This window comes from Alexandromys fortis, unplaced genomic scaffold (genome assembly GCF_014885135.2).
Source record: "Alexandromys fortis isolate MF-2015 unplaced genomic scaffold, M_Fortis_MF-2015_v1.1 scaffold_3, whole genome shotgun sequence".
NCBI lineage: Eukaryota > Metazoa > Chordata > Mammalia > Rodentia > Cricetidae > Alexandromys > Alexandromys fortis.
Window position 1 is genome coordinate 12,455,189 of NW_026067909.1, and position 26,900 is coordinate 12,482,088.

Sequence of the window (26,900 nt, forward strand, 5' to 3'; positions counted from 1 at the left end):
GATAGGATGGGGTATAGATGGGTTAGGGGGTTAGGGTATAGGATGGGGTGGGGTATAGGATGGGGTGGGGTATAGATGGGTTAGGGTATAGGATGGGGTGTGGTGTAGAATGGGTTAGGGTATAGGATAGAGTGAGGTGTAAGATGGGGTATAGGATGGGGTGTGGTGTAGGATGGGATGAGGTGTAGGATGGGGTGAAGCCTTGTGGTGGTTCTCACACCTGCTCTCCCTTTGCCTACCCATCAAGCTCCCCCACCTCCAAAGCGGGCTCCGACTACGGCCCTTACACTGCGTTCCAAGTCCATGACGGCAGAGCTGGAGGAACTCGGTAAGGCTACCTCACCCTGACGCCCTCAGAGACACACAGTTCATGCACGGCCTCCCGCTGGCTTGCTTGTCCCTGCCCCTTCCCCTGCATGCCCTACAGCTTCACCTTTGGCTTGGCGTCTCTAGTGGGGGGCTCCGGTGGGCTCGAAAGGGGTGGGCCTGATACGCTCTCTGCTTATCTAACATTGTTTTGTTTTGACTTTTTGGGCCTCTCACTAGTGGACAAAGGTAAGCAGCCTCGCTGGCCCTGCAGCAGCATCCCTGCTGCTTTGGGCACCCTCGCTGACCCCACCTCAGCCTGACCTCCAGCTTGCTCCTGCCATGGAAGGCCTGCCCTCAGGGACTCCTCAGAGAGTCTCAGCGTACCCAGAACTCTAAAAGGTCCTCATTTAACAGACTTAACCATTTGTCCCCTTGGAAGCAGATAGGGCAGGGGGCCATCAGCCATTAGAACCATTAAGAAAAGGGATGACACCAATGCAGCTAAGGACCACATTCTATGTGTCACCCAGGGGCCACCAGGTAGCCAGGGGACTCTGCAGAGAGGTGGCTCAGAGCCACAATGAGGGAAGCACCAGTCCCTTGAAGAGCAGGGGTAGTGCCAGTGAGGGTGGCCCTCGGCACAGAAGCCACCACTCAGGTTCAAAGCTAGTAGCTCCCAGAGGCATCTTGCCAGGATGTCACTAAGAGCCAACAGTAGGTCCCCACCAGCACGGAGCAGTCCCCATCTCTTTGCTCATGCTCAACACTGTCCTTTCTGGGACTCAAATCTGACGCTCACCTCCAATTGTCAGTCTTCTAGAAGAGGGTACCCTGACACAGTGCCCCCACTTCCAGCCGGGCCCCTGATTCATTTACCTTCAAACATCCCACTGGGAGCATTCAAATTGTCCCCATGACCGAATGTCTGTCCCGCTTACAATGGGCCAAGGCCAACCTACTCTACAGAAGGGGCTGCTGCCATGTTCCTCCAGCTCCCAGGGTCTCCAGCTCCCAGGGCCTCCTTGTCCTTTTAAAGGCAGAGCTGCCCTCCTGTCCCACCTCGTGGAGCTCAGTCCCACCTGTGGAGTGCTGGGAGATTGCTGGGGGCAAAGAAAGAAAGAAAACCCCTTCGCCACCACAAGGGAGATTCAGTCAGGGAAAGAAATAAAGAGCAACCAAGGACAAGTTGTGGGGTCACTCTGACTCCTGCCCCTCACTCCTGGTGGTCTCCACAATAGTGCCCCTACCTGTGTCTTATAATCACTGAGCTAAGTGAGACCCCGGGTATGGGCCACTATGGGAGGGCGCCGCCACCGTGGGTGGCTCACGCGCTTCCCTTTCTGTTTGCAAGCCTCAGTCCGGAAGAAGAAGGGTAAGGGAAGTCTCTGTCCCCATGCTCTTGCCCAGTAGAAGAGAAACCCCCTCGTGACAGTCCTGTGAAGTCCAGAGTGTGCTGTGAGCCCTGTGTCGTCTTCCCTATTTGGGAGTCATACCCAAGGGCCCCTCCCTGGGGTGTACGCTGTTCTGGTCTGTCTGGTCTGCTCGGCTTCTGTCTGTGATCCCTCGACCTATTTGTGAGTCCCCCCATCTGTGTCCACATCAACATGCTGATGAAGTGACCAGGATCCTCGATGGAGCCTGGCCGCAGAGGCTGTGAATCCTCTTCTGTGGAGCTGGTCAGAGATACCCACATGTACTGAGCAGCCAGGGGAGCAGGCAAGAGGGAACCCAGGCTTCATTCCTCTGCCAACACTCAGCACCCCTCACACTGGGGAAGGAGGGAGCAGTACAGGCCTTCTAGTTGCCTGTCCCCAGGCTCTTCTGAGTGGGGAACAGGCATGACACAAATCAGAGCCCTGCCCCCCTCAGAAGCACCCTATCACAGGTATATACTCCTGACTGCTCATGACTCCCCAACACTGAGCCAGGTGTGACCTGTGACTCAACAATACAGCTGTAAAACATCATTCCATTAGGCTAAGAAGGTCCCCAATGAGGCTGGGGGTGATCCCTAGTGGTTGGTGCACTCAGTCTGAGACCTGGTGTGGGTCTAGAATCCTGGATGCTGACATGGGGGTCAGGAGTACCTAAATCCAGCAGAGTCAGCCTCGGGGCAGGACAGGCACCCTGGAGCTGCCATCATAGCCACTCAGGTTAGCAGGTATCCTTGCAGCAATCCATGCCTTCACCACATCAAGCATCACAGGACACTCCAGCAGGGTCTCTGGGGTCAAGACTGTGGCTGATGTCCAGTCTAAGACTGCCCTTCTTCTCAGGGGTCCTATAGTTACATTATAATATGAGCACCACCACCACCATCAAAAGCCGAACCCAGCTCTAGCCTGTCAGAAGAGGCATGCCGCTGTGGGATCCCAAGGCCCAGGGTGCCCCAACAGAGCTGGTGAAGAAAAGTCCATTGTAAAAAAGATGAAATCGAGTCCAGCAAGCCCATCCAAGGGCACCTCCCAGAGATGTGCTGCAACACCTGGGGACAGAGGTTTTGGCCAGCGTGAAGTGAATACACTCAGAGATAGATCACATGCCTTCCAAAAAAGAAGAAGAAGAAGAAGAAGAAGAGGGAGGGAGGGAGGGAGGGAAAGAAAGAAAAAAAGAAAGAAAGAAAGAAAGAAAGAAAGAAAGAAAGAAAGAAAGAAAGAAGAAAGTTAAGAAGAAATGCCCCAACCCAGGAGGTGGGGGCAGGTAGATGCCAAAGGGACCACTGGTCACAGCCCAACCAGGGAGAAGGGACTGAGGATACCCAGCTTCCACAGCCACTGCCACTTGGTTGGTGGACTAGAACCTGCCATGAAAGCTTGGAGCCACGTGGGCCCATGATGCCTGAGTGGGGCGGGTACTCAGCAATGGCTCAGTCCCTCTTGATGCCTGTCCAGGCTGTCTGGGAAGACTGCTTACCTGGGCAGGAGTACACTCCAGGCAGGCTATATAGATTGAAAGAAGAACCTGGCCTCCCCAGCTACCCTGAGCTGAAGAGTAACTTCGGTCCCTGCAAATCCTTGTCCACACAGAGACCACAAACGAGGCCACACTTAGAAATGAGGTCTTGCTGATGCAGCCAAGACAAGATCACAGCAGGTTAGGTGTGCTATAACCATTGACTGGTGGCCTTACGAAGAAAGAAGGCAGCTATGGAGTGTTGCAGAACTGGAACCTCCAGAGGCAGGGTTTCTCTCCTGCTAACCCTAACCATGGATGTCCAGAACAGGGAGAGGACAAGTCTTCATCCTTTTAATCTGTTGGTCCCAGGAAGTTGCTGAAAATTAGAATTGCATGCTTGTAATCCCAGCACTAAGGACCTGAGAGGCAGAAAAATCTCAGGTTCCAAGCCGGCCTTAGCTACATGAGACCTTTCTCAAATAGAGTGAGGCAGCCTCAACCCTGGCTCCACCCAACTGGCCACATCAACTTAGAGACCCTGGGTTTTCACTGAGCCCTTTGCCCTAGTGCCTGTGGTGGGAAAAATCGCTGTGTCCAACCACCACAGACACAACAGCCTAGGGTAGCTGAGGTGAGAGTAGAGACTGGGCAGAGTGAGTGGTGGGACTGGTTGTGTGACCATGACCTCCAACCTTGCTTGTCACCTCTGAGTAAGCGCACAGACCTTCCCAGACTTGGAGTCCACAAGTCCATGGGGCCCAAGCCGCATACCCACGCTTCACTGCCTGGGAGAGCAGACAGGAGGCAGCCCGCTGGTGGCCCGGGTGATGGTGTCATGTTTGGGTTTTTCTCCTGGTAGCAGTGGGGCTGAGGAAGCCTGCCCTGTGCTAGCTCACCCTGAAATGGGTACAGCGACATTGGCCTTGCAGAGGGAGCAGAGGCCACTGGCTCTGAGATACCAAAAAGAAAGCTTGGTGATTGGGAATAGACAAATCCCAGTTATCTCAGCTGCTATGAGTACCCATGAATCTCACTGCTGGCTTCATGGATGCTTCTGGAACACCTGCTCTTGGTCTTGCACAAAGATCCTATGTTGTACATGAGAGACAACTGGATCGCTGCCCTGACCAGGGATTGACTTCTGGGCTCTGACTGCATCATCACCTCACTTGTGGCCAAGGGACAGAAGACCTCAGCAGGTCTTCTGTTGGCTGCCTGGGAGTCAGATGTGCCTGGGAGGCAGCAGTGGGCTGCAGCCTAGACTGCTTCCAGCTCTTGCTTTGCCTTTGGCCTTGGGTTGTTTCCCCTCCCCCAGGACGTTGAGACTTCTTTCCACAGAGTCATGACATCTGGTCAACTGTCACATGGAAAGCAGCAGGTGCCCCAAGTTGAGGACACTGGTTATGCTCTCCAGTGCTTCCCCCTGCAACTTCTGGGGCTGCCTGTGGCCCAGGTAAACCCACAGGCTGGGGGGATACCATGATGCACAGGGCAGGCAGGTGTTGCTGAGAAATGTGGCTATAGGCTCCTCGGGGAGCCTGACAAATTAGTAACCTCTCTCTCTCTCTGGTTCCTGGAAGTCTTTGTGAGAGACCCCAAACTTGCTTTGAGACTGAAAACTCGGCTCACGGCTGAATTGTTTTGCGTACCATGATGACTTTCATGTGTGTTATCCAGTCACCAAGACCTCATGTTGGCCCTGCGAGGGCCTGGCCTCCTCAGCCATCTATACAACTCCAGTTCTGGGCTTTGGAAATTAAGCCGTGTCCTCAGGAGCCAGCCACCTGTAGTTCCTGTCAGTAAGATCTCAAAGATGGAACCTGTGTGGTCAAGTCTATAGTTCCCGTTGGTCAGTAAATCTTAGGAACAAGATGAAAACCGTCTGTCACCTGACTCACACCAGTGGCACTAATGCTAGAAGATTGGGGTCGGAGACGTTCATAAAGCAGTTCCTAAGGCTGATGGGAAAGGCAGAGCTCGAGACCAGGCCAACATTCAAGGTTCCCGGGGGTGTACCCCAAGACACAACCACACCAGCACTGTCATGTTACTGACTCCACAAGCCTGCCCAGTCAGCTAAGTGAGGCGGATGACTCCCATGACCCCTACAGGAGCACCCTCCTACTGTGTTCTCAGTGAAAGACATGGCTCTTGCTACAGTTGTGTGAAACGGGATGAAGCCTCAAAGCCCCACAGGGTCAGGACCATCACGGGAGACGCTCATCCAAGGACCTGCTGTTCTCACACCACAGCCCACTCCTGCTTGGCATGTGGAGATGCCACAGGCATTCATGTGTTAGACAAGAGACCCCACGTGCCACCAGTGAACTCACCCACACTGCCGGCCCCTGCCAGGAAGATTATTTGTGACTCCAAGACTCTTCAGCGCGAGTGTGTTCCTTTCATGTCCTATGCCCTCCATGTACCCAGACCCTACATGGCAGACTCTGGTCAACTACCTCCCCTTACTGAGTCTGTACCCAGGACCTTACTAGCAGTACTGTGGCCCTGTGCATCTTGCATCTGATGTTCCAAGGGTTCTTGAGGCCCACAATGTTCCCTTGCCCAGCTGCTACCACCAACCATTGAGTTCCACTAAGACCAGATCTTTTGGGCAGGAAAACCAGGAGTTTCCTGAATCTCACCCACACCTCTACTTGGTAGTCCTAGGCAAGCGCTCACAGGGTGAGCCAGCCAGGAGAGGACCTTCGCATTTCGAGGTTTGTGCGCAAGCTGGAGGTGGCTGGATTCTTGCAGGTGTCCAGAGCGCTCCACATCAAACACCAAGAGTCACTCCTCTTGTAACTCAGTGGCCTCCGTGTCCCATGTTCCAGGCTCAGGATGCTGTGTCCCCTAGACTCAACCTCTGTGGACAGCATGAGTAAGTTCAGTGCAAACATCCCAAAGGAGAGGAGGGGACTTCTAGAGTGACATCAGTGTTCCCTGCCAGCACCCACTGCGGTGGTGGGACATGGCTCTCCAGTGCTAGGGAGATCCTTGAAAGAACAGACTGTGAGGCTGTGGGGTTCACCTCAGCTGAAGCTAAGCCAAATGACCAGTACTGAGGGATCTGGCATATAGTGTGGGCGCGCAGATCAAGACAGGCCAGTGTGCCCTGGCTAGCTCACCAAAGCCGGCCACACAAGTATCTGCCCAGCTGGCAGGTGGGACGTGAGGACTACACAGAAACAAGTTCTGTCCCAGCCATAAAAGCCAACCTGGAGTCCTGGAGGAAGACAGCAGAGAGTCAGGCGGACATGGCCTATAGCACGTGGTGGAAAGCAGTCTGCCGGTGTGCAAGGTGGTAAGCAGACACAACCACAGGTGACCGATACTCCAGCAGGAATGGGCAGGCCCAGGGGAGTGAGGGTGACGCTTTGATTTAAGATGAGGGCTTCGTGACTCGGGCCGGAGCACATGGGCGATTGGAGCTGCAAATGTCCTCACTGCCAGTGGAGACAGGAGCCAAGCAGTTGCCTGACCAATCCCTGAGGGGCAGAGGCCCATGACCAGAGAAGCCTGTGGGCCCAGGTATCAGAGTCAGCTATGAAGAGACACAGTACCTGAGACTGTGTGGGTCTGCAGGCCTGCAGTCTCCTACAATCTTCGTCCTTCTTTAAGCTCTTTACACATGTGGAAAGGCTCCAAGGCTGTGCAGGACCTGGCATGGGCCTCATGTGGAGTGCAGCCATCATCTGGACTGCTAGAATCAATACTGGTCTGGAATTAGTGGTCTTCTCAGGATGTCGGGCTATGGTGGATTCTTCCATTGCCCCCAGCCCCAGCACACCCACTTCCTCTGGAGTCCTCCTCAAGGGATTTTGGCTCTGGCCTGCCTTCTTAGAAAACGTGACTTTGCACTGGACACTGAGCGCTACCGTGGCTCTGGGGACTCAGCCAGAGGGTCAGCTTCTCCGGATAACACACCATTGCCAAGTAGCACCCTGGATGACTTGGTAGTTTTGTCACCCTGTGTTCACTAAACAGGCAGTCATATCAGACCCAGAATGGGAGAGCTTGCCTATAGGACTCAGCTTGTACAATGAATAATTTAGAAGTTAGCATTCCGTGTACCTCAGAAAGGATCCAATATGGGAGGTGCCCACAAGCATGGCTCCCCATCAACTTCATCCTGGCCCAGGGCATCTTGCAGAAAACACAGCCTGGGACAGCTAGGGCCTTTTCCTCAAGTGCCTCTGGGAGGCTGGGGGCACTGACTGTGGGTCTCAGGGAATGGGGTGCCTGTGTTCTGGTGACCTAGACAAAGCCTTGTGCCTGGTTTCGGGACCTCAGTTGTCAGGGGCATTCTAGAATGAGCTTTCATTTTCAAGTTGGCTTTTTTTTTTCTTTTTTACATCTTTTTCACTTTCCAGGACTCCTTAAGCTTTGGTTTTCGTTTTCTAGAACTGGGGATGTTCTAGCATGGGGAAAAGATGAAAGTTCCCTATGCAGCACAGGCTCAGAGGTCTGGGGTCTCTGCCATCGTGTCTGGCTTACTAAACACCGTCAACATCCCAGCCTTGGTGCAGGTTGCTTGCCTTGGAAACTGTGTTTAGTTACGAAAAGGACCACATTTATGAGTGTGTGTGTGTGTGTGTGTGTGTGTGTGTGTGTGTGCGCGCGCGACATACCTGACACAGGCCTGTAGTCTCAACCCTCAGAAGACTTGCATAGGAGAAACAAAAGTTCAAGACCAGTCTGAACTAAACAATGAGACTCTGGCTCGAAATGATAATAGTAATTCCAAAATTAACATGATACCATCAATAACAAACCCCATTTGTCGGATCTGAAGATGGCAAGTCACAGGTCCTAAGTGGTATCAGGGTCTCTAAAGGGGAAGGCTGAGATGCTGAGGTCTCCCATTGTCTTTGTCCAGTGTACACACCTCAGGCAGGTGAGGTCTGGGATGCGTGGTGGTGCCCTAGTGGGATGTGTGAAGTGGGGAGAGATGCATGCTTGCTCCCCACACCACAGCCTGCCCGCTGTTCCAGACACAGTGGCTGCATGCCTGCATTCTCCTAGCTGAGCCTACCCACTCCCCAAAGTACCGTGAGACTAAGCCACTCCAACCCTTGCTTTGTCTTCTAGATAAACCCGAAGAGATAGTGCCAGCCTCCAAGCCCTCCAGGACCGCAGAGAATGTGGCCATAGAATCGAGGGTGGCGACCATCAAGCAGCGGCCCACTAGCCGGTGCTTCCCAGCAGCCTCTGATGTGAACGTGAGCCAGTGGGACTGGGTAGGGTTTGGGCTGGCCTGGCTGGTGGGCAGTCAGAGGGCTCAACATGCATGGGGCAGGCCAATTCAGCAGCTGACCTTCAACACCCTCTCTGCATAGGTTCAGAGCCCATTTCCATGGGCGAGTACTCTGGTTCAACACAGATCTACAGTGAGTCAGTGACCAGGCTAAAGTGCAAAGCCATCTTGGCCTGGGTTTATCCACAGAGTCCCAGACCTTGAAGGTGTCCTCCATATGCCCAGTCAAGAGACCACAGTCATAGAGGCTGTGGAAGTGTTCCTCAGACAGTAGAGCCCCACACACTGGTCCTCTGTACTTACGCTTAGCGCATGCTCTGAGCTGGGTTAGCGGCATCCTTAGAAGGGAAGCTGCTCGGTGTGCTGGACATCATTGAGTCCATGGGAGGCACTGGATGCCAGCTCACAGCTGCTGCTGCTGCTATGCCTGCCCACCCCAAGTAAAAGGTACTCCCAGAAAAAGGTGACAAGTTCCTCAGGAGCCAGGGCTGAGTCTGGGCAATGGTGAGGGCTTCGTACCCCTTGATGCCTCCCTCTGGTTTCTAGTCACCATCACCATCCATTGCTAGGTATGGACACTGACTGTCCCACCACATAGCTGGGTATTTTCTTTGACTCACTTTCAGATTAGCTTGGTTTAATCCAGCCCTTTCAGACAATAACACCCACAGTTGCCATGAATTTGGTAAGAGTTTTATATGCAATAAAATAGATATTACTGAAGTTCAAATGTTCACCTCAGTCCTCTTCCCTCTCAAAGCCCCCCCATCCTTCAACCTAGCCACTTTCCACCCTGACAGCCCCTGGGATACGTTCCTCTGGCCTCCCAGGGGCCAATATCCTACCTCCCTAGCCTCAGGCTCTATGGTAGAGGCTCTGAAGCGCAGGTGAGCCTGTCAGAGTTCCCCCAAACATGTTCCTAGTGCACATTAGCGCCTGAACTTTCTCAAGTCCCTCCCAGGCCTGTGGGGCATAACTGGCAATCTCTCTCAGACTGGCAGGGCACACAGCATAGGGGTAGTAGCTGTGGGGAGGCAGAGTGTGCTCTCTGAGAGTCCACCTGCAGGCCACAGGAAGGACAGAGCCTGCTGCAGTCTCCGTGACACATTCCGGGGTCACTTGATAGTTCTTCCTGGGTGACAGGTCAGACATCCTACTCATTTGCACAGGCCCTGTCACCTGACCACACCCGTTGTAGCTAGAAGAAGAAACAGGATCCCAGCTGAGGACTTGACCAAAGTCACGAGGACATGAGGACCCAGGGTTTGGCCTGTATCAGACCCCACTGCCTACCACACTGTTTTTCCCCATGGGCCAGCCATCCTGGCCCTAAGCTTCTTTGCCGACTGGCCTGGTAAATGCTGTCTCAGCAGAGTGTGGCTGCCTAGAGCTGGGCGTCATATGCACAGGAGCCAAATGGAGTGTGGGAGGGCATGGCCTGAGGAAGCCAATGGTGATTGATTCCTACTGCTCCCAGAGCTTTCTGTCATTTCTGGTCCTGTCACTATGAGTGGGGGGTTCCCAGGGATGCACCTCACCTGGTTCTCTTATTTGCAGTCCGTGTACGAGCGCCAAGGGATTGCTGTAATGACGCCCACGGTCCCTGGGAGCCCGAAAGGCCCATTTCTGGGCCTCCCTCGAGGTACGATGCGAAGGCAGAAATCTATAGGTAAGAAGTGTGACCCCCACCCGAAGACGTTGCCCCTAAGCTTTCAATTGCAGCCCTCAGTTCCTCAGAAGTTCTGGGCTCCTGACTCCTGACCCATTGGTTGCCTTGGCACCTAGACCCTAACCATTCCCCACCAGGGCTGCCTACCAGGGGGCAGGTGCCCAGCCTCTCTCCCACCAGGCAGCCCCTTGAACTTGGTGGGGTATAAAACCTTCCTTTAACGGTGTTTTCTCTAATCTAAGCACTTGGGGGAGCAGGATGGAGGGCGGGCCAGGCGGGCAGACCCCTCCAGTCAATGTTTCATAGGCTGAGCTCAAGGGACGTACTTCTCCGGGTGGCTGGGTCAGGTATGAACCGCTTTGTGTAAGAAAGCAGCTTGCCTTCCTTGCTAACATCCCGTTTCCCTCACTGGCTCGGACAGGACAAGGTAAACCTGACCCCTCGAGACAGAAAAAACTCCAGTGTGGTCCGTACCACGTGAACTTTCTGGAAGCCAAGGCTACTGCTGGACACAGTGGAGCCTTGCCACATAAAGGGAGGGGGTTTGCAACCTCCAGCCTCACCAGGGCACTGCCAGAAACATAAGCTCTGTGTGTTCCAGAAGCTCCTCCTGACGATGCTGCCAGAGGCATGGCATGTCTGTTTTTAGTCAGAGGAGGAGGCAGGAGGCGGCATCTAGGTGATAATGACCATGGTGGCGTCTGCAGCTCGGTGGCTCACCCACCCCTGGCATACTCTGGGCCAGGCATAGCTGTACACACACCTTGTTGTATTTCTGGATCTTTCTGGCTAATAACAGTTGATTTCCTCCTGTCAGACAGCAGAATCTTTCTATCAGGTCAGTGAACCCCCAGTTTGGAATCTGTAACTTGAATGTATCCTGGTTTACTTTATAAGGGGTATTCTTAAATTATTACTCCTTGGGAATGTCACCTTTAGGTGACAACTCACAGTGTATGGTCCACAGAGATCTCCTTCAGCAACAGACCTCTGAGATGGCAAATTAGCCTCCCACAGGAGTATGTTTAATTTGGAATACCCTTATCAAATGGAAGTTCTCATGGGATAAGTGACTGTAGTTTGTCCTGGGAATTTTTTTTTAATTTCAAGTAATTCATTTTGTTGCCTCTGAAAACCTGCATGCCCCTGTGTGAGAACCCATCCTTGGCGTCTGCCGCTGTGTGTGCTGCTTCTGTCTCTGTGTTTTAGGCCATACTGGAGCCTACTGTCACCCCAGCTAATACTCCCAGAGCAAACCCAGGCTGTGCCGTGGCTTCAGCCACATCCCTGCTCATGGTCACGTTCACACACTTTCACCAGCCAGGCCTCAGAACACGGTTCTGCTTTTCCATGACAGCCAACCACAACTCTCCAGAGGTCCTACAGGCCCACTACAGTGCTTCTGTGGAGCTGGGCAGCTGGCGTGCTGATGGATCAGCATCCTGCAGCTACTGTGGGCTAAGACCAAGTGGAGAACCAAGACTCCCTCCCCTCACGGGGACAGCCCTTGCCAGAATGGCCTTTCTTTTGTGCCAGCCACCTGCTGAGGGCTGAGGAGTTCAACGTACACAAAGCCCTCTGTGTGGCCCAGAGGAATCAGGTGACAAAAGTGGTCATTGTCCCCTTGGAGAAGACCACACAAGAACAGTAGCACCTTTTAGTAGCACACATGGGCCGCCAGTAGGTAGTGGGCTGTTCTAGACGAGTAGAAGATCTGCCTGGTGAGTGGGCAAGAGGGCCAGCAGCCCTGACCTTTATGCCACTCACATGGCCTCTCAGAGTCGGATGAGAGTCTCAGTCCCATGGGAGCCCTCACCAGGCCTGAGAGAGACAGACAGATGCCTCCTGCACCAGCACCTCCATGTACACACACGCAGCCACATCTTTGGGTTCACATGGCCAGAGCTCGACCTGAGGGTACACACAGCCTCACCCCAGACTCCACGGTGTGCCCCCAGAAAAGCAAATCCCTAGATGTGTTCACCACACCGAACACCTGTCTTTCTGATTCCGGCTCCTAGAGGGTGTGTAACTAACCCCAGCGTCCTGGCTGTGCTGTGCTGTCTAACAACTGTCTACTGTCTGAGTCTGTGATTTGTGGAGACACAGTGTGTTACACAGTCCTGGGGCCTCCATTGGGCTTTGAGATTGCCGGACTTAAAAACATGTTCTCTGCTTACAGGGATAACAGAGGAAGAGCGGCAGTTTCTGGCTCCCCCGATGCTGAAGTTCACCCGAAGCCTGTCCATGCCGGACACTTCTGAGGACATACCCCCTCCGCCGCAGTCTGTGCCCCCGTCTCCCCCTCCACCTTCCCCCACCACGTACAACTGCCCCAAGTCCCCGACTCCAAGAGTCTATGGGACAATTAAGCCTGCATTCAATCAGAACCCCGTCGCCAAGGTGCCGCCAGCGACCAGGTCTGATACTGTGGCCACCATGATGCGGGAAAAGGGGATGTTCTACAGGAGAGAGCTGGACCGATTCTCCCTGGACTCTGAAGATGTCTACAGCCGCAGCCCCACCCCACAGGCCGCCTTCCGCACCAAGCGGGGACAGATGCCTGAGAACCCATACTCAGAGGTGGGGAAGATAGCCAGCAAGGCCGTCTACGTCCCTGCCAAGCCAGCCAGGCGGAAGGGCATGCTGGTGAAGCAGTCCAACGTGGAGGACAGCCCTGAGAAGACATGCTCCATCCCCATCCCCACCATCATCGTCAAGGAACCCTCCACCAGCAGCAGCGGCAAGAGCAGCCAGGGAAGCAGCATGGAGATTGACCCCCAGGCCGCCGAGCCTGGCCAGCTGAGGCCCGACGACAGCCTCACCGTCAGCAGTCCCTTCGCTGCCGCCATCGCTGGGGCTGTACGTGACCGGGAGAAGCGTCTGGAAGCCAGGAGGAATTCCCCAGCCTTCCTCTCCACAGACCTGGGAGATGAAGATGTGGGTCTGGGGCCACCTGCTCCCCGGATACGGCCCTCCAACTTCCCTGAGGAGGGTGGGTTTGGTGACGAGGATGGAACGGAACAGCCACTATCGCCTACCCCTGGGACAGCACCCAGGGAGCTGGAGAACCACTTCCTAGGTGGTGGTGAGGCTGGTACTCCGGGGGAGACCGGGGGACCCCTGAGTTCCACATCCAAAGCCAAGGGGCCTGAGAGTGGCCTAGCAGGTCCTCTCAAGAGTGGCAGCCCAGCCAGCCCTGAGAATTACGTGCACCCACTCACAGGGCGGCTGCTCGACCCCAGCTCCCCACTGGCCCTGGCACTCTCTGCCAGGGATCGAGCCATGCAGGAGTCTCAGCAGGGGCACAAGGGGGAGGCCCCCAAGGCTGACCTCAACAAGCCTCTCTACATCGATACCAAAATGCGGCCCAGTGTGGAGTCCGGCTTTCCTCCGGTCACCAGGCAAAACACCCGGGGTCCCCTGCGACGGCAAGAGACAGAGAACAAGTACGAGACAGACCTGAGCAAGGACCGGAGGGGTGACGATAAGAAGAACATGCTGATCAACATCGTGGATACGGCCCAGCAGAAGTCAGCCGGCCTGCTGATGGTGCACACGGTGGACGTCCCCACGGCAGGGCCACCCCTGGAGGAAGAGGAGGACAGAGAGGATGTGGATATAAAGCCAGACCACTCACCCTCCACAGTGCCAGAAGGCGTTCCCAAAACCGAAGGTGCTTTACAGATCTCCGCTGCCCCCGAGCCCGCCGCTGCGCCCGGCAGGACCATTGTGGCAGCGGGCTCCGTGGAAGAGGCAGTGATTCTGCCATTCCGCATCCCCCCTCCCCCTCTGGCGTCCGTGGACTTGGATGAGGACTTCCTTTTCACAGAACCATTGCCTCCTCCCCTGGAATTTGCAAATAGTTTTGATATTCCTGATGACCGGGCGGCTTCAGTTCCCGCTCTGGCTGACTTGGTCAAGCAGAAGAAAAATGACACCCCTCAGCCCCCTTCATTGAACTCCAGGCAGCCAGCCAACTCTACAGACAGTAAGAAGCCAACGGGCATTTCAAACTGTCTGCCCTCCTCATTCCTGCCACCCCCCGAAAGCTTTGACGCCGTCACCGACTCCGGGATCGAGGAGGTGGACAGCCGGAGTAGCAGCGACCACCATCTCGAGACAACCAGCACCATCTCCACAGTGTCCAGTATCTCCACGCTGTCCTCAGAGGGCGGGGAGAGCATGGATACCTGTACAGTCTATGCAGACGGGCAAGCCTTTGTGGTTGACAAACCCCCAGTACCTCCAAAGCCAAAAATGAAGCCCATTGTGCACAAAAGCAACGCACTTTACCAAGACACGCTCCCGGAAGAGGACACAGATGGCTTCGTGATCCCCCCACCCGCACCCCCGCCCCCACCGGGCAGTGCCCAGGCCAGTATGGCGAAAGTCATCCAGCCAAGGACCTCCAAGTTGTGGGGTGATGTCACAGAGGTCAAAAGCCCAATTCTCTCAGGCCCAAAGGCAAATGTCATCAGTGAGCTAAACTCCATACTGCAGCAGATGAATAGGGGGAAATCCATCAAGCCCGGGGAAGGGCTGGAACTGCCCGTGGGAGCCAAGTCAGCCAACCTCGCTCCAAGGTAAGTTCACAGTCAGCTTGGGCATGTGTGGTCCAGCACTGGCCAAGCAAAACCACTGGGGAGCCACCAATGCAATCGAGAAGAGGGGACCTGCGTGGCCTCTGCCACACCTATTAGGCTGTAACCGTGTTAACACCACCCTGTCACCGGACTACATCAGAGCCAAGACCGTGGCTGTCATACAGCCTGTGACACACAGACACATAAAGACGCCAGATTGCACTGGGCCAGGCCCATGGTCGCTTCCAGAAGGAAGCTCAGGTCTCTGTTCCGTTCCTTCCAGCCTTTTGCCCGGACCATCTTGAAGGCAGGCAGAGATTCCTTAAAACCCAAACTGGTGACCAGAGGTGGCCAGAGGGTGGGTGGTGTAGCCAGGTGTCTGAACATGCGTCTGTCATTCCCTCTCCCTCAATCACTAGTTTGAGGACTGGACTGGGGGAGGAGCTGGGTCATTTGCTGAGGTTGAACATTTGCCGTATGGCTGCATCACCCTACCCAGGGTGACATCCCAAAGGGATCATTGCCAGTTGAGCCCAATGGGCCATTTTCAGCATCGTGTAGGGTTTAACAGGCTACCTTCACTGGGATGGGAGTAGAATAAACTCATTCTTTCTACACCCAACCAGAAGGTTATAGAACAACCCCTTGACTATATGAGGCTTTGGGATAGTACCCAGCAGCCCTGAAAACTCCACCCTCTCCGTGGCTCTCTTGTTTTTGTTTCCGTGCGTGTACATGCATGATGTTGTTCGCGTCCTTGTGCTTCTCAGCTGCTCTGACTGATGGCTGAGCTCGGGTTTCATAGTTTTGACTAATGAAGTCTTTCCTTATTCTCCCGCTGGGCAGGCGTCTGATTCAAACAACCAAGCCCATTAATCAGGGACATCACACTGCATTTGAGTCTTGAGGTTTGGGCTGTGAGCCACAGTTCTCTCTCTTACCTTTCGGTGTGGTTGTAAGTGAATGACTTGGATGCCTGCTTTACTCCTCTGAGAAATACTGATTGGTCGATGTAAAGAAGTGTGTGGATGCCGCCGCCCGTTGCCAGGACACCCGCTACAGGTGGTGTGCAAAAGCATGCTCCCATGGCTCCCTGCTAGCTAGGGGAAATCTGCAGAAACCCCTCACTTCTGGTGGATGTAACTACAATACACAACTGCAAGTTATATTCTGACGTCTCTAAAATGTGCGTGTTTCGCCCTTTGACCGTGCCGTGCAACCCCTTGTTGTCCATCCCCTTGTGAAACGTTTGCAAGCCCCGGGGTGGTGTTTATGACATCTGGGCAGCAGGGTCCTGGGCAGTAAGTCCGTTCTTCAGAGAGGCTAAGCAGGTAGCTCACTCGGGATAGACTTGCAGCCTCTCTTGCCTCCCTGTTAACAGCCATCTTCAGCAGAAGAGAAGCTGAGAGGAAACTGAGTTCAGGACTGCAGAGCTCACTGGCGAGGGGGATCCCATGTCAGGATTGCCGAGCTTGTCTACTGGCCTCATTCACGGGGTCATTCTGAATGGCCTCAGGTGATCCCCTGTCCTTTGTTTTCCTGCTTAGACGATCTCTGGTGGCTCCGAGTGGAGGGAGTCTTACCCTTCACTGGGTGCTGGGATTCCTGGTTGCCAGGTGGGGGTAAGCTCAGAGAGACCATCACCAGCACAGTCCCAGTGGGCAGCACTGCCACGACCCAGACAATTTGTTCATAACCCAAGCTTCTCACAGCAAGGACTTTAGCCAACACCTTCAAACACCAGGCATTCTGTCACATGGGTTCCACATAAGAGCCGCGAAGCACAGTCAAGGGGACTCTGTGGGAAGTTACTACTCCTAAAATGACAATGGGGATTGACTCCAGAGACAGGGCCACTGAAGACCATCTGTAAGACTGAGCTCCCAAGAAGACAGGAGCATCTGTTGGACCTGGAACTCTCCTGCTGCTGAGGGGAGAGATGACAGTGGCTGACCTCAAGCAGTAGAGGAAACACATACCTCCAACCCTCCTTTTCAGATCTAAGGACTGCACCAGGTTGGGCACGCACACAGGGCACTGGGATGCCAGCTGCAACAGCAAGACACGGGACCACAGGTAGTTCACAGAACCACCCATGCATCCCATGTGGCAGTTAGAGGTCCAAGTTCTGCTTCTTGTCTCGGGTGCATTGGCCACCTGCTCACATTGCTCAAACAACTCTGTTGCCTTCACTGTCGGGACCAGGATAACAACTGGTGGTTCACTCAATGCAGGCATCTTGCCACCACTTGTAAATGCTTATAAAAGTTGGGAGTTCTGAGCCAGGTGGTGGTGGCGCACACCTTTAATCCCAGCACTTGGGAGGCAGAGGTAGGCGGATTTCTGTGAATTCAAGGCCAGCCTGGTCTACAAAGCTAGTTCCAGGACAGCCGGTGTTACACAAAGAAACCCTTTCTCAAAAACAAAACGAGAGAGAGAGAGAAAGAGTCCTGAATTATCCTGAGCAAAATAAGGCTCAAAATCCAATGGAGGGAATTATTACTGAGGAAAAAAGAAATGAGGGTTTGAGGGAAAGTAAAAACTGGCCATGTCGTCTGAAGTGACACACGCTAAGGCAGAGAGACCCTTTTTCCTCAATGGTGACTTTGTTCACCAAAGAAGAGCCCACTCTGTTCCTCAGTGGTTCCACCATGTGAGAGGAGTTTTGCTGAATTCATTTTGCCTTTGAAATAGTGTTCCTTTCGCTGCTGGAGTCTCTTATGAGCGCTGAGAAACTCAACTTACGCCAGCGCCAGGACAGGGTCCAGGGAGGAGCAAACGTTAGATGGCCTGGCACTGGCTTCTTTGGGTGTAAGAGATCTAACTTTAGTATAGTCAAGGTTTCTAGCCCGACCCCCAAATCAGGCCAATGTGGAATTACAAAATTAATTACAAATATGTTGAAAGGGGATTTCTTTATCAGAAACACCTCCTGGGCCTACCTGAAAAATCCATGGAGCAAAGCTGTGGGGCAGTTGTAGCCACAGGCTTGATCCTGAAGCAATCTCATAGTTCAAGTCAGACCAGAACGAAGGAAGGAAGCTGATGGATCTAAAATCACTGTCTTTCCCCACTGTCCACAGGCTCCTCCTGTACTGGCTGTACTCCAGAATGGAGCCCACTGCTCAGCAGCTCTGCCCTCCCCAAGAGCCTAGAACTCAGAGGATATGGCTGTGTGGTGTCTGCCTCAGCCCTTGTGGGGTAGATACATAAAGGCATCATGGGGGACCCTGGGATGTCCCTTAGCTAGACAGAGCTTCTGGCTTTCAGAGGCCTCCTGTCTAATGTATCTGCTGATGTATCTGCCCACAGTGGAGGTGGCAGGCCTGAGTGACATTCTTGTTGCTTTGTGGATCTAGGCAGAGCACTTAGTTGTCCTGGTTAAAGCAACGTGAGACCAGTGCCCAGCCATGATAGGGAGTTCAATAAGCCACTAGCAGCCACTGTCTGTAGCCCAGTACCCAGCCCAAGAAAGAGACAAGAGGACATCACCACAGAGGACACCATGGCCCTCCACAATTGGCAAGTGTGGTCATCGTCATTCACCCCACCAGCCTCTCTTGATGGCCCAAGGTACCAGGCGCCATGTGGTGCCATTGAGAAGCGCAGTCTTTGCCCCTTTTGGGGGAGTGCCAAGTTCTTGAGGTTAGAAATGGCAAATACGAAGTGAGACCGGAAGGCAATGTGGTGAGTGCCCCAGAGGAAAAAGGATACTCCGTCAAGATAGAGCGCCCCTGTGCGGAAAGGAGCCGGTTCTCCGGGGAAGTGATTTCCAATGACTTGAAATACAAGAAGGAGCCCACTGTACAGAAACTGGAAGCACAGCACCCTGAACACAGCGGGTGGACAGTGTGAAGCGGGTGGACAGTGCGAACGGGCTGTGACCTGGGACATAGGAGCATCCCCCCTTGGCTCTGCAGAGCTAATTGTCATTAGAAAGGAGGGTAAAAACCTGTTCTCTTCCAGCATCCGTGGACAGACTCGGCTTGTGTTCACCCTCCCTAGATCTCGGGGTAGTGAGTGCTGGATGGATCCCCACAGCTCCTTCTGAGGGTGTGGTCACACTTCTGGCCAGCACTTTGGCCGCCATCTTGCTGAAGCACACAGGGACTTGGGAGGAAAACAATGGTACTAAGGAAGTCTGGGTCCCCAAGATCCCTGGGAAGGCAGTGTTTGGGAGCCTACGGGGCTTCACTCAACCCCTGCTGTTCTCCTAGGTCCCTGAACTGCAGCATCTCCTGCCTCTGGCAGTGTCCCCTGGCTCTCAGCTTGCTCGCCTGTATGATCCAGCCTCTCGGTTCTGAAACTGATCTTTATGGATCATTAAACTGCCATGCCCAGCTGGCCCCAGAGCTCAGGCTCCTGTTCCATGGCATCTCAAGCTCTCTGCACTGTCAGGCAGCTTAGGTGCCTCCATCACCAAGCGAAACTAGAGGGTATGCTGCTGCGGGGACTGCCTGGCACTCTCTGCCACAGTCCACATGCTGAGGTGACACCTCTGACTGTTCCTTCCCTTGACCATTGAATAGCAGGTCTCATTTCTAGAAAGTACCTATTTTTATGTGTAACAGTTGCTTTGTCTGCTTGTGTGTATGCGCACCATGTACATGTAGTGGAGTCCAGAAGAGGGCGTTGGGTCCTCTGGAACTAGAATGGTTTAACCGTGGGGGGTAAAGGGGGGATGGATTGGCTGGGAATTGAACCTGGGTCCTCCTCTATAAGAGCAGCCAGGGCTCTAAACCACCGAGCCATCTTGCCAGTCCCCTCAGGTGTTTTCTCTTGATCTCATCCCTCCTTTGACAAGAGTCTGTCACAGGTAGACAGTTTCTCCTGGAAGTAGGCATCATTCTAACCTAGCGACTTGTGAGCGAAGTGGGAATGCTGAGAGCGATGTGGAGACCGAAGCAGCTTCCGAGGCAGGAAGTTAGCACGGTGGCCACAGCCGGTCCTTCTGCTGTTACCATTGTACGCCAGTTCTGGCCCATACCCTAAGACCTGGAGAGAGCCGGGTCCAGGATGAGGAGTGCTGAGGGGTCCCAGCTTCTGAATCTTGAGCAAACACTAGAACAGTCCCAGGGAGACACCAGGGTGCCGCTCCTACAGTGCAAGCCCTGCAACCCATTTGTGGGAGCCCAGAAAGGCAGAGCAGCTTCACGAGAAAGCAGTCTGCTGCCTGGCGTGGTTCTCTACACTTCTGATACCAGCACTAGGGAGGCTGCGGCAAGGGGGTTGCTACAAGTTCTAAACCCACCTGGGTCAACAGTGAGACTCTTATTTCAAGTCACCAAAAGATGGGAAATGCAGAAGGAGGAAAGGAAGGAGAGGAAACAAGTGGTTTAGGAGTAAATGGTTCTTACAGAGGCGAGCCTGCGGCTGAGGGTCCATGTCCAAAGGGTTCTAAACCCTAACACTGGTGTTGGCCACACTGCTGCTCAGGTTCCAACTGAATCGGTAACCACAGTGTAAATGTTGTTGCCCATTTGCCTCCCAGCTCATCAGTTCCTGCCAGGGAAGACAGGTGACGCGTGTCCGCCAGCAGCTGGATTTGTTTGTTTTTTTAATTCTCACATTTTTAAAAAATGAATTTGATTTTAAAAGCAGGCGAGAGATGATCCTCCCAGAGGCGGGTGTTTGTGAGTGTGTATCTATTCTAAATCAGGGTAACAGACTTCTGTGTATGCCGCCCAGCAGCCTGGCCGTTGCCTAGCAACATAATGATCTGCGCGCACACAGGAGGATCCAGTGAGTCATGACAGAGTGATTCACCAGGAAGGAGGCAGGCTACCCAGAAGGCTCAGAGCGGACCGGCGAGCTAGCCGTCATTGCTAGTCCAACTCTACTCAGCATTCGCTGTGCTGGGTGGGGCACCTCAGGCCCCAAACGGTGGCCAGGACTATATCCCTGCTGTTAGCGGCTGCACTAACTGCCATGTTGTGTTGTAAACTTGAGAAAGCCCTAGGCTGGGCAGGTTGGCCTTGTCCACTGGGAACATTGACTCATTCCCAAGCCCAAAGCCAAGTTAGGGAAATAGCTGTGAGCCGTGGTCAGGAAGTCTTCCTTCTCTGAGTGCCAGAGAAGGCATGGGTTCCCTTGCTCACGTGAGCACAAGGTCTGAGCCACTGGGCTGCCTGCCAGGAGGGATCTGAAGTGGAGCATTCAGCCAGGGTCCAACCCACCTTATTCCCCCCCCCCCCCCCGTGAGGAGGCTGCTGCCTCTCACTTCCCAGTCAGTTCTGCAGGTCGTCTCAACCACTCCCTGTGTCGTTTCTGTTTGCTCCCATGGTGCTGTGTGCAGAAGAGGGTCATGCTGAGCAGAAGTAAGTGCAGCCTGCTGAGTGCTCCCCTGTGTGCCACTGTCCCCGCTCCTACCCCTGTTTCCCAGCAGCAACTGCTGCAGAGTCCATCCTGTCCAAAGCCAGCCCAGCCCAGGGTGCTAAGCAATGCCCAGGCATCTGCTGGCTCTCGGGGGACTAGCATGCCAACCACATTGACCCCCAACCAAGGTGCAGGCCATTGCCGGGCACAGAACTACACATGTCCCTCCCAGCTCTTCCCTGCCTCGGTGGTTTTCAGGAGCTCCTGTAGGACACTGGCCTGCCTCCCTCCTTCCTCAGGTCCTTGCTTAAGGGAGCCCCACTTCTGCATAGGGAGGTGGCACATGCTGGAAACGAGCCCCCCCCCCCCCACACACACACATACACATCGCAAAGAGAGCCAAGCAACTGCAGTGCTTGTTCAGGCTGGACCTGGAATGGCTCACCTACAACCTGAGAATCGGAGGGGGACACGGCGGGTTCCACAGACCCTTACCATGTCCCTGGCCTACCTCTCCATGAGGACCTAGAACTGAATCCTCGGGGTTCCCTGAAAGCTGCAAGACCCAGATGGGCTCAGGGCCTCACTCCATGGGCTGCCTCAGGCCTGCCAAGATGACCTGCCCATGAGTATAACCAGTAACCAGGCTGTGTGAGCAAACTTTGCTGGAAAGAGCACTCTGGGGCATGCTCCATATGTACCTACAGTTCCCAGAAGCCATCACTGCAGGTCTGATGATCCCCGGCATCAATCCACCCATCCACATCAGAGTCCTGGCCCACGGAACCCACACCTACTTTCTACCCTTGTAATATCCCGTATTTGAGGTAGTCACTCCTAACCTATTAAGGGTGTTCCCTGGGACAGAGAGGGGCCTGGGTGACCAGCTAGTGACTTCACCCAGACACACGGCAGGCAAAGAAAACAAACAGCACCCAAGGGAAAGGGACGGGCAGAGTGCCCTCCAGGGACCACAGTATGCTGCCTCAGGTTCTCACCCTTCACTTAGGCTCTGAAGAGCTCCTAGTCTCTTAGCATCTTGAAACCCTGCAGGGGTCAAGAGGTCCCCCAACACCAGAAGTTTTAGCTCAAGGCACACACCATAACACCACAGCCCAGAAGCCCCTAAGAGGTGGACTCGGGAGCCCTCGATCCCTACCAGTTTCCACAGGACATGAAGGTGTGTGGGCTAAACTCTGAGCCACGCCAGTCCAGGTTGTGCCTGTGGCAGGATGGACCTTTCCAGAAATGAGAGGGGTGTAGTGTGTCCGCATTCCCATGAGCGAGCCCAGGTCAAGAGACGCGCCTGTTTTCACCCTGGTGGTGTCTTATAGTCACAAGGCTGCGGTTTGGAGGCAGCAGAGAGAGTAGCAAGCCTTGGAGGGAGGCTTCACCTCCCCAGCTATGTGGCTAGAAGTCTTGGGGGGGGGCTGCCCAGCGTGGGGGCGGGGGGGCGACGTGTTTCATAAAACCACCACCTCCAGATAGGTGAGTGAGGACGAGAACTTCCTGGTCCTCCTCCCAATGGGGATCATCCTCCCACACTGGGCCTGAGGAGATAGGCTCTGGGAGAGTTGAGCCTGTCCCTCCCTGCTCTGAGGATCTCCCCTACCCAGACATGGCAAGAAGGACACCACCCGTGGCCACCACTGGGAGAGGGGGCTTCTGTCTCCTGTGGGAATAGGGCCATGGAGGGAGTGCATGGGTACACCCCGAGGCCCACAGTGAAACACTGCTCACCAGAACTTAGCAGCCTGGATGCTCTGCCCCCTAAGTGCCCCAGGAGAATTTCTTCTAACCCCACATGCCTGTGTGGCATTTGTAAAGCAATGAAAACCCCGCATTTATCCCAAATCTAAGGACTTTAACCCATAAGCAGAGACCTGGCGGGCTATGGAGTCCTCTGTAAGGTGTATGTTACTGGAGAGGGCCCAGGCTCGTTCTGGCCTGCACAGGAGGTCCCCCAGGTTCCTCTCAGCCTGGCCCAGGTGAGTGGCGGCTGGCTTGCTGTGCTGCGGTGCCTCCCGCTCTACCTATTTCCTTCTGACTGGCATGGCAGTCTGTATCATTGCCGGTGCAGACTTTCTGCTGTGGTGTGGGTGCCTCCCCCTCCCATCCCCGATCCTCAATGACCAAGAAGTGATGTTCTTCTCTCCTTGCTGTTTCAGAAGCCCGGAGATCATGAGCACAGTCTCAGGAACACGGAGCACTACGGTCACCTTCACTGTCCGCCCCGGCACCTCCCAGCCCATCTCCCTGCAGAGCCGGCCCCCCGACTATGAAAGCAGGACCTCAGGACCACGGCGTGCCCCGAGCCCCGTGGTCTCACCCACAGAATTGAACAAAGAGATTCTGCCCACCCCTCTGTCTGCTGCCGCAGCCTCTCCCTCCCCCACACTCTCAGATGTCTTTAGCCTTCCGAGCCAGTCCCCTGCAGGGGACCTCTTTGGCTTGAACCCAGCAGGACGCAGCAGGTCACCATCTCCTTCAATACTGCAACAGCCAATCTCAAATAAGCCTTTTACAACTAAACCTGTCCACCTGTGGACGAAACCAGACGTGGCAGACTGGCTGGAAAGTCTGAACTTGGGCGAACACAAGGAGACCTTCATGGACAATGAGATTGATGGTAGCCACCTGCCAAACCTCCAGAAGGAAGACTTGATAGATCTGGGGGTGACTCGAGTCGGGCATAGGATGAACATAGAAAGGGCTTTGAAACAGCTGCTGGACAGATAAGGGTGGCTGCCCTGGGCCTTTACAGACTCCTTTGTTATAAGTAGAGATGGGCTTATGTTGAAATGTGTGGTGGCCAAACAGAGGCTGAGAGCACCACTCTCAGTCTGTGGGCTTGTCTCTGGGTACCCAAAGAAACGCTGTGGGTGTCCTTGGTGTGGCCAAACCAGGGCCTCAAAACCCAGCTCTCCATGCAGATTTCTTGGGCGGCTTCTGTCCAAAGGGATGGTAAGGGGGGTTTCTGTCATGGTCCCAGAGGTTCCTGTCGATGGCATGTGGGACCCTCTCCTCCTGTGGCAGGTACCAGTGTACTCCAGATACCTCCTGAGGCCTCCCTCCTCTGCCTTCTGGGCAGCTCTCACCCTCCAGCCCCAGAACACAGCCTTTCTTCAGGCCTGTGGCCTCCGGGTGGGCTCACTGGCTCCTATCCCTCCCCTGTGCTCGGCTCTCAGTGAGCAGCTCCAGGTGGAGCCCTGCCTGAGCCAGACGGTAGAGAAATGCCGTCCCATCCGCCTCTTTGTCTGACTCCTGTGATGTGCATCTGAGCTTCTTTGGCCCCAAGGTCCTTGGCAGTGGTGGCTGTGTGGACGGGATCGTGCCCAGCTTGCTTAACTTGCTTTCTCTATTCCTGCAAACCGATTAGCATTTAATTCCAGGGTGGCCAAACTGAAGTCACACGGAGTTAGTCAAAGCACAAAGTCACGATCCTGAGGAGGAGGGAGGCCTGGCTGCAGGGCCAACCAGTGTGTGGCTGTCTAAGCCCACAACCTCCAGGACAAGAGCAGGTGTCTGCCCAGAGCAGCAGCTACCCAGGAGAGAGAGGCGGGGGCTCTCGAATTTACTTTAACTATCCGGATGTCTGCTGAGCTCCACAGAGGTCAGGACAGATAAGCAACTGTTCTGACAAGGACAAGAAGACCTGAGGCTCGTGGTAAGCACGGCTGCCCAGGGAAGCTGTTGTCCTCCCTGGGAGAGAATGGGATGCCATGCCTTCCATCCACACCAGGCCATGGGGAGCATCCTGCTGAGGCAGCCCTTTGCCTCTCAGAGGCCAAGAAAGGTGGAACTCAGGGGCCTTTCCCCCTTCTCTCAGATAGCGGGGATCCCACCAGCTTGTCTTAACTGTAAGTCTGGGTCTCAGAGAAGCCCATGGTCAAGACCTGGTGGACAGAAAGTGGGGCACAGGTTGTGGCAAAGTGTAGGCGTGTGTGGAAAGGAAGGCAGGGAGCATCCTGGACCAAGCCTCACCTCAGGCCCGCTGCCTGAGCCTGCCCTTCCCCCAGATCTCCTCCCTCCCAAAACAATACCTCTAATGTCCCAGGGAGGTCACCGACTGCACACAGCCACTATGCAGCCAGCTAGGCTCCCGAATCCCCCTCTCCCCCGCACTCAGAGGAGACGTCAATGTCAGGTTATGGTTTTATTATTTCAGAACTAGCCCAGCCCATCTCTAATTATAAAACATTGTTTCTTTTCTTTTTTTCTTCACTTATGCTCACAACCACATGTCTGACGAGGCCTGGAACAGCTCTGGAATGAACACATAAAATTTAGCAATTTTTTTAAAAAAAAATCTTTCTTTACCACAGGTTTAAATATGTGTACAGATAGTTCATAAGCACAATATTTTAAGGGGGAAAAAAGTGGCTGGTCTACTGGGCAGCCTCTGTGCCACCTCGTGCTGGAATGCTAAAGGGAGAAAGGGTTCATGGTTTAATGACACCATTTCCTTGGGACAATTATACAAACAACCTTTTAAAATAGCTTTCTTCCCTGGACACATCGGAGCCTGCAGCTCTTCCCTTCCCAGCCTTGCCACAGCGCCATCACTGAAGGGCAATTATTTCTTCAAAAGGATTGCAATCCACAGCTTGGCAGTTTCTCCAAAATCAATGCCCACACACGCACACGCATGTACACACACACACACACACACACACACGCCCTCACACACCCCTTGAAATGGAGACCAAGGCTTCAAATCTTACTTTGCTCCCAAAACCCTTGGCAGGCCAACCCCAACTTGTGAGTCATCCGCTCACCTGGTAGCAGGTGACTGGCGAGCACCTTGTCTGGGTCCTGTCGGTTCCCCACAGCAAGGTGAAGGAGTGATGCCCCAGACAGACACTGCGGGTCGCCAGCAAAGAGTTCAGAGTGTGGAAGTGTGGCCCTGCCATTAATCTGTCTTCCATGGGTGGTTCTCCGAAGTCCCCTCAGTGTGCCATGTCACTGGGCTCCTTTCCTTTGCCTCCGGTTGGCATTACCTCTGTGCTCAGTGCCAGGCAGATGCCAGGCAGGAGACCTGATGGCTTGGGACCCGCTGAACTTAGGCAGCGGGTGACAGGCCATGACTGCCTTCCTTAGACTTCAAGCCACATGCCACCAAGCAGAAGCAAGCTGACTGCCAGCCTCGGGAGCTGATAGGCCAGCTCTGCTTAGCAGTGTCTGGGCACAGAAACACCGCTGGGCCTATCAGAACCCACCCCCAACCACCCGAACACACATTTGCCTAGATGACTGGTCTCTATCTCTGATAGCTAATGTTGCTAAGAAAGCAATAGTCCCTCGTTGAAATCGCCGCCATTGCTCTCCCCAGTTGGAACATGTCAGGACCAGGCCCTGCTCCAGGACCCCCTTCAGTGGTGAATCAGATGTTAAACTGCTCATGAGGACCATGTTACCACTCTTCCAGGTTTTAAGATCAACTTTTGTTATATACTGTAATTTAAATAACTGCATAAATTTACATGCCTAGTTTCTGTAATATTGTGTATACAAAACCAAAATCTCTCAAGCTGTAAATTGTGTATACCCGCCAGGATCCCTGCTCTGGGGTGTCCATGCGCATTTTAGATTTAATTCATACAATTAAAAATAACTCAGTGTGACTGCTGCCGTGCTGAAACTTTACATAAGAAACCTTTGTGATACTTTAGTTAATAAAATGGTGAGTTTTTTCCTAAGTTATTGAACAAGCAAACATTACCCAGCTGACCTGGCAAGGACTTTTTTGTGTGTGTGCGGGTGGGGGGGCCACAAATAATGATTTTTTTTCTCCCATTAGCAATTTTCGGTTTTAAATACTAACTTGTTTCACACTAGAGTTTGTGTGTAACAACACATGTCACATTAT

The 26,900-nt window shown here is 54.0% G+C and overlaps 1 protein-coding gene across 5 annotated transcripts in view; it reads left to right on the forward strand.

The window, feature by feature from the left end:
• Positions 1 to 26,655, forward strand: part of Shank2 (SH3 and multiple ankyrin repeat domains 2) — a 434,250-nt gene extending 407,595 nt beyond the window's left edge. For 4 of the 5 annotated variants that reach the window (XM_050137009.1, XM_050137010.1, XM_050137012.1 and 1 more), the window contains exons 19-23: positions 248 to 328; positions 8,296 to 8,426; positions 10,019 to 10,130; positions 12,313 to 14,716; positions 23,200 to 26,655. In XM_050137009.1, coding sequence (XP_049992966.1) covers positions 248 to 328; positions 8,296 to 8,426; positions 10,019 to 10,130; positions 12,313 to 14,716; positions 23,200 to 23,770 — 3,299 coding nt within the window. In that variant the 3' untranslated portion in view covers positions 23,771 to 26,655. The remainder of the gene's footprint in view (positions 1 to 247; positions 329 to 8,295; positions 8,427 to 10,018; positions 10,131 to 12,312; positions 14,717 to 23,199) is intronic. The other variant, XM_050137013.1, reaches the window with a different exon arrangement.
• Positions 26,656 to 26,900: the final 245 nt, after the last annotated feature.